At 37.9% G+C, this 5912-nt stretch overlaps 1 protein-coding gene across 2 annotated transcripts; it reads left to right on the forward strand.

The window, feature by feature from the left end:
- Positions 1-265: 265 nt before the first annotated feature.
- On the forward strand, positions 266-5381 carry LOC126377390 (phenoloxidase-activating enzyme-like). 2 transcript variants are annotated; one of them, XM_050025122.1, is made up of 7 exons: positions 266-406; positions 731-778; positions 1469-1555; positions 2021-2192; positions 2908-3104; positions 3364-3539; positions 4388-5381. In XM_050025122.1, exons 1-7 carry the CDS (start codon positions 328-330, stop codon positions 4631-4633), a joined length of 1005 nt encoding a protein of 334 aa, XP_049881079.1. In that variant the 5' UTR covers positions 266-327; the 3' UTR covers positions 4634-5381. The 2 variants fall into 2 exon arrangements, with proteins under 2 accessions (XP_049881079.1, XP_049881080.1); XM_050025123.1 differs by having other exon boundaries at positions 3364-3461.
- The last annotated feature ends 531 nt before the right edge of the window (positions 5382-5912 follow it).

Here is a 5912-nt window from a genome sequence, read left to right on the forward strand (position 1 = left end):
AGACACACCATGGTAGAAGAAACATGGTCGCCCCCCAACAAAATGTATGCAGTTGTTTATACAGTGACAGTGATAAAAATATACTGGAACGACATAAAAACCATCCTGTTTAAAAACAACTTTATTATAATATTATATTTCCTTAAAGTAAGTAAACAAGAAAAACACAGGAGTGTAACGTTAAACGACGTAATAATTATGTTTGCGTCAATAATAGAAAATTATTTCAATGTAATTTTACAGGAAATTGGAATGAGTATAAATACTGTGTTTGTATTGACAAGAGCATCAGTCATCTACACGCCACCATTTTGCAAAACACACAAAATGTTCACAAAAGTGAATTTAGTTTGTTTTGTGCTACTTTGCACTCTTAATTTTTCTTTTGCAAAATATTATCAGTCATGTAAGTATTTTTATTTTAATAAATGTTGAAATACAAATTCAAAAATATCTTTATTCAGTAGGTAACATACTTTCACATTGAATTTTACATAACGAATATTTCATCCGCATAAAATTACTCCTGCTTCTCATAACCTGTATAGCCGGGGAAAAAAGTTGCAAGAAAAGCCTCACGACCCATTCTTTACAAATCTTAAGTTACTTGTCAAATTAAATATTTTTAACTACAATTAAAAGTAGATTTTCTTTTGTTCAAAATTACACAAAATCATTTTTATTACAAAAAAATAAAATTAATGACATTATTATTTTATATTTATTACAGATCAAAATTTAGTATCAAATAACAACAGCGATGATTATTATTATGATGGTAAGATATTTTTTAATATTATTATTTAAGTACATAATTTACGCCTTTAAAATATATGAATTGAATCCAGGACTTTCAGATTGCGAGTCAAACCACATATTAGGTAATCCAAACGCTTTGTTGGCTAAAGTCGAAGCTAAGGACTACAAGCTACGATCAATATACAGTGTGTTAGTGAAACCGTAACGAAAAAAAATAATCAAACGCCAAACTTGATTGTAATAAAAACGACGGTAGGTGGTTTTCGTCTTGGAAAAGTTTAATTAAGATTTTGAGGATTTGCTGCGCCGCACTGTAAATCGAACACCGCGAACAGTCGCTGGACTATGTGCAATTTTGTTGTTTGATGATCAACATTGACTATTTTTAATTGTTATTTTTACTTCGTTATTTTGATTTAGGTCCTATGCAGCATAAAACACAGTATGGAACTGAAAATGAAATAAAAGGACAATAAAATTTTCATGAATTTTCTGACAGAAATTTTTATTTGATATTAACTCAGAATAATGGTCAAAGTATGCCACATTTTCGTTATGGTGACACTGACATCCTGTATTAATATTAATTAGTACGAGTCGATGAAATTCAATAATTTTCGATTACTCTGAATGTACATAAGACGAAAATTATATATATTATTGGTTTGATTATTAATTATATATTAATATATTTGTTTTATTTTTACAGACGAAGTTTGCGAGCCGTCTTCCCTGCCACCACACCCTGACAGTATGTGCTGTGGAGTCGACTCCACATCCAGCAACAGGATTATCGGTAAGCATCGTTAATGCTAATTGCTGATACACCGTCTAATTTATTTTACGTTATACCTGTCATTTTCTTATCCACCGAAAAGGAAAGGGACGGATGGTTGACTGCTGTTAATTTGAAAATGAATTAATGAATAATCCGGGCGAATCACATAGTCATCTCGCTAGTATGCATAATTTTGTCCTATCAAAGGCTCCTGACATGACTCATGTAATTTAAGGCTTTACGTGCCTTCCAACGCACGGGTCATTTTACTTTCGCACCATCGAGTGACCAGCTTCCGAAATCCTAACCAAACGTACAAAGTGATTTTTGTGGGATTTCAGTCCGGGATCTCCGGATCGTAAATCTAACGTTCTACCACTGCTCCACGGAGGCCGTGGTGAACTTTTGTGGGAGGCTTATATCCATCAGTGGACGATTTCCGGCTGATGATGATGATATTGATGAGAAACGGTTTCATTTCAGGCGGAGCACCAACAGCACTATTCCAGTACCCATGGCTGGCTATGATTGAGTACAAGATCCTCAAGTACCAAAACTGGCTCACACCGAGATGTGGAGGTTCCCTCATCAGTGGAAGACATGTGCTTACAGCAGCACATTGCGTCGCTGGTGAAATTCTGCTTGATAGCACTCCGTAAGTTGACCATAGATACACACGCATTACTGAAATTTATCTGGCTGGGCGCAAAAGGCATCTGGACTCTAGAGGCACGGCAGTCGAGCAAAACAACGGCACGCTATACCATCCTTCTCTTGAAGCCATTCATGGCATTTCCAACCCAGTGAAATTTCATTGCGGATATAAAAAAAAAACATTAATTTTCAAACTACAGTCCATAGATATGTTAGTATGACTAACTTACATGCTATGTTTGTGTGTTTAGTTGCTGTGTTGTGTGTTGTCATATAGCTAGAGATTTGAATTTTACACTAACCTATAGGGCATGATATATCCAGAGCGCATGCCAAATTACACTCAGAGTAAAGTATTAGTTTGAGAAATTTTGCTTGTCAATTCTCCTTGATTTTGTCACTGACTGACTGATTCACCGATCATCAAAATTCTAAGGCATATTTCCAGCAGAGACAAAAGCTTCAAATTTTAAACACTATCAGTGTTATCACAAAACGAATACTAAAGATAAACTAGGTTTAAAATAATAATCCGCACCATGAAAGAAGTCGATTTGAACGAAACTAATTGATTATAAATTCTATACAGAATCTGCGACAGCAGCGCCGCGGAATTAGGACTTTTTATGTGATACGGACTATATTTGAAACCTCTATCTTTTACGTTGGTTTTTAGTCTATAATGCACAAAACACTGACGATTGAATCTTATACAGATACAACGTAATTCTCGGGGACTATGACAAGCACCACGAAGGTCCGGATTGTATCACAACCAAGGAAGGGAAGCAATGTAACGAGGGTGCTGTGAGGATCCGCATCGATAAAATCTTCGCTCATGAGAAGTTTGGCGAGAAAACAATGAAGAATGACATTGCTCTGGTCAAGCTCAAGACCATGGCTCCTTATAACAGTAAGTTGCTCTACTTAAATTTTATTTGTTTGTGAATTTTTATGTAGTCGTGTGTGGCTTATCACTAAATGTCGGAGCAGGTGTAGGCCCATCGAGTATGTTACATACATTGTTTTAAGTTTACGCGGTTATTATCATAATTAAAACACATAATAACGGGTTCTTACCCCATATCCCCATTTAAACGCGGTAAGAACCCGTTATTATGTGTTTTAATTATGTTACATACAATCAGATACATTATGTTATATTTCTACAGATGCCATTCGCCCAATCTGTCTGCCGTTTTCGAACTTGTTAAATCACGCTCAGCGGAACCAGTTCCTGTATGCAGCCGGTTGGGGAACTATGAAGCAGGTTCAAGTCGGCGAGAAGTACAAGGGCACGACCAGTAGTGTGAAACGTCACGTGATTATGCCTTTTGTGACTACCAAGGTGAGTTCTTATGATAACTTCCTACTAATATCCTTAATACGTTATTTGTACTAGGAATGGTTGGGTACTACCAGTTACAGGTAAGACGGGACGTGACTTTATTAAAATATATTTTTAAAGTATTTAGAGGACAATTTACCAATCCGGAAATTTTGTCGTCACTATGTCTGTATGTACCGGACAATTATTGCAACGTGCGACGGCAACCGCAAATGTTTAAAGTCCCGCTGTCGAGAACCAATCTTGGTTGGTACTCGCCGGTTACTCGCGCGATGCGGATGCTTAACGCCCTGGCCCAGGACAACCCGGACGTTGACCTGTACAGCTGTTCGGTGGCCAAATTCACAGATGTGGCATTTCGCTATTGTTCAAGTTAAATAATAATAATTGTTATGTCTTATATGTGTTTGTTTCAGTCGAATTGGTTTTTACTGTAATGGCTGAATGTAAAACTGTAAAAATAAATAAATAAATAAATAATAAATAAATAAATAAATAAATAAATAAATACACGTCGTCAGGAGTGCAGAAAAGAATTTAACCTCCTAAGGCCGAGATTTCCAGAAAAAAAAGTAAAGTTTCTGTCAAACTCGCATGCCAACACCATCTCCTTACTGTTATCCTGTTTTCTCAGGGCCCACTTACCTAACCGGAAGATTTGACAGATCCGGTGTTCCACAGAAGCTGTCTGACCTTTCACCCCGCGAAGGGAATATCAGACCAATACAGATTAGATCACATACCTCCGAAACGCATTTCTCGGGAATGTGGATTTCCTGTGTTGCAAAAAAAAAAAAACGATTCGAGTCTTAAATAAAAATGACTAATTCTCAACATTATCTTCACAGAAATGTAAATCAGTATGGCGAAGTCTGGTGACGGAAAATCACATCTGCGCGGGTGGTGAAGGTGGCAAAGACGCCTGTATGGGCGACTCTGGTGGCCCGTTGATGAATGACAATGATGGAATCTTTGACATTGTTGGAGTCGTCAGTTTCGGTGCTGGTGATCCATGCGGCAAACCCGGCGTCCCTGGTGTCTACACCAATGTGTACAGATACAAAGATTGGATTGCTCACCGTCTTCGGCTTTAACAGCTTTTCATCCTCAGTCTGTTGGATCTACATAAATTACAAGAGATCACGTCTGTTTCCCATTGGGGTAGGCAGAGATCACGGAATGCCACTTGCTACGATCTTGACACACCACTTCTACTTCTTCCACTCTCATCAAAATTCGTCGGTTCTACAACTATAGATAGATTGAGGCACAGCCCGGCTACATCATACAAAAATCTTCAATCAATCAATAATACTTTATTGCACAACGACATATACAAAGGACATAAACATACGAACCGCCGTGGTTACCGTGTAACCGCCTAACATGTACGTGCCAGCGAAACAGACAGTCAGCGCGCGCTCCCTTACCCCTTAGCAGCTTACGGCGATTTCAAAGTGTCATACTACCTATTATGACCCACCAATGACCCATGGTCTGTCCGTGAAAGGGTTAATGTATTATTTTTCAGTCTTAATGTCTACCATTCTGTATTTATCGGAGTAAACTAATAATTCGACTGTGACTGATCATTACATAGACAATCGATAAAGCCTTATTAGAATTTTAACACGTTCACTGTGTATGAACCACATTTGAAGCAATAAATTTGAAACTCATACGTGTATGACCCATATGTGGGGCACATTTTTTCTTGCCATTGTGTGTCTATGCAAATGTGTGTTTATTGGAAAATAATATTGCACGTTAGGGGTTAATATCTAATTCTAATGTATTTAATATCATGTTCATAAATATAAAATAAAGGGAATTTTAAAACTATTTGCTGTTGCAAATAGGAGCAACGTGGTTGATAGTAATAAAATGTTTTTTATTACTATCAACCACGTTGCTCCTGTGCGGGTTGTTCGAGGTGTTTCTTTAGTTCGGATCCAACGACTTAACACTTTTTTGTGACAGTAGGTTTATAGTTCGACAAAATCCGTAACGAATACGTGCGCGGCAGTCTCGGCGTACGCGACATCTCCGAAAAGCTACAAGAGAGCAGGCTCCGTTGGTTTGGGCACGTAAAAAAAGACCTCCAGATTATCTGGGTAATGTTACAGCCAATCTAAACATACCAGGGCTTAGACCAAGAGGACGACCAAAAACAAGATGGGCGGATGTGGTCAAAAAGGACCTGTGCGTGTGCAATGTCTCCGAGAACGACACGTCTGATAGAGCGAAGTGGAAGAGAAGTACGAATAAGGCAGACCCCACCATCAGATGGGAATAATCAGTGCCAAGGAGAGAGAGAGAGAGAGTAGGTTATAGTTGTACAAGTTAAGCTTTTTAGGGTTCCGTAGCCAAATG

Source organism: Pectinophora gossypiella, chromosome 23 (genome assembly GCF_024362695.1).
Source record: "Pectinophora gossypiella chromosome 23, ilPecGoss1.1, whole genome shotgun sequence".
NCBI lineage: Eukaryota > Metazoa > Arthropoda > Insecta > Lepidoptera > Gelechiidae > Pectinophora > Pectinophora gossypiella.

What these genes read in the sequence shown, in the direction of transcription:
- LOC126377390 (XM_050025122.1), top strand. Translation starts at nt 328, where the DNA reads ATGTTCACAAAAGTGAATTTAGTTTGTTTTGTGCTACTTTGCACTCTT. An exon ending in GACCATGGCTCCTTATAACA is followed by an intron (nt 3,105 to 3,363) that starts GTAAGTTGCTCT and finishes ATATTTCTACAG; the next exon opens with ATGCCATTCGCCCAATCTGT. An exon ending in TGCCTTTTGTGACTACCAAG is followed by an intron (nt 3,540 to 4,387) that starts GTGAGTTCTTAT and finishes TTATCTTCACAG; the next exon opens with AAATGTAAATCAGTATGGCG.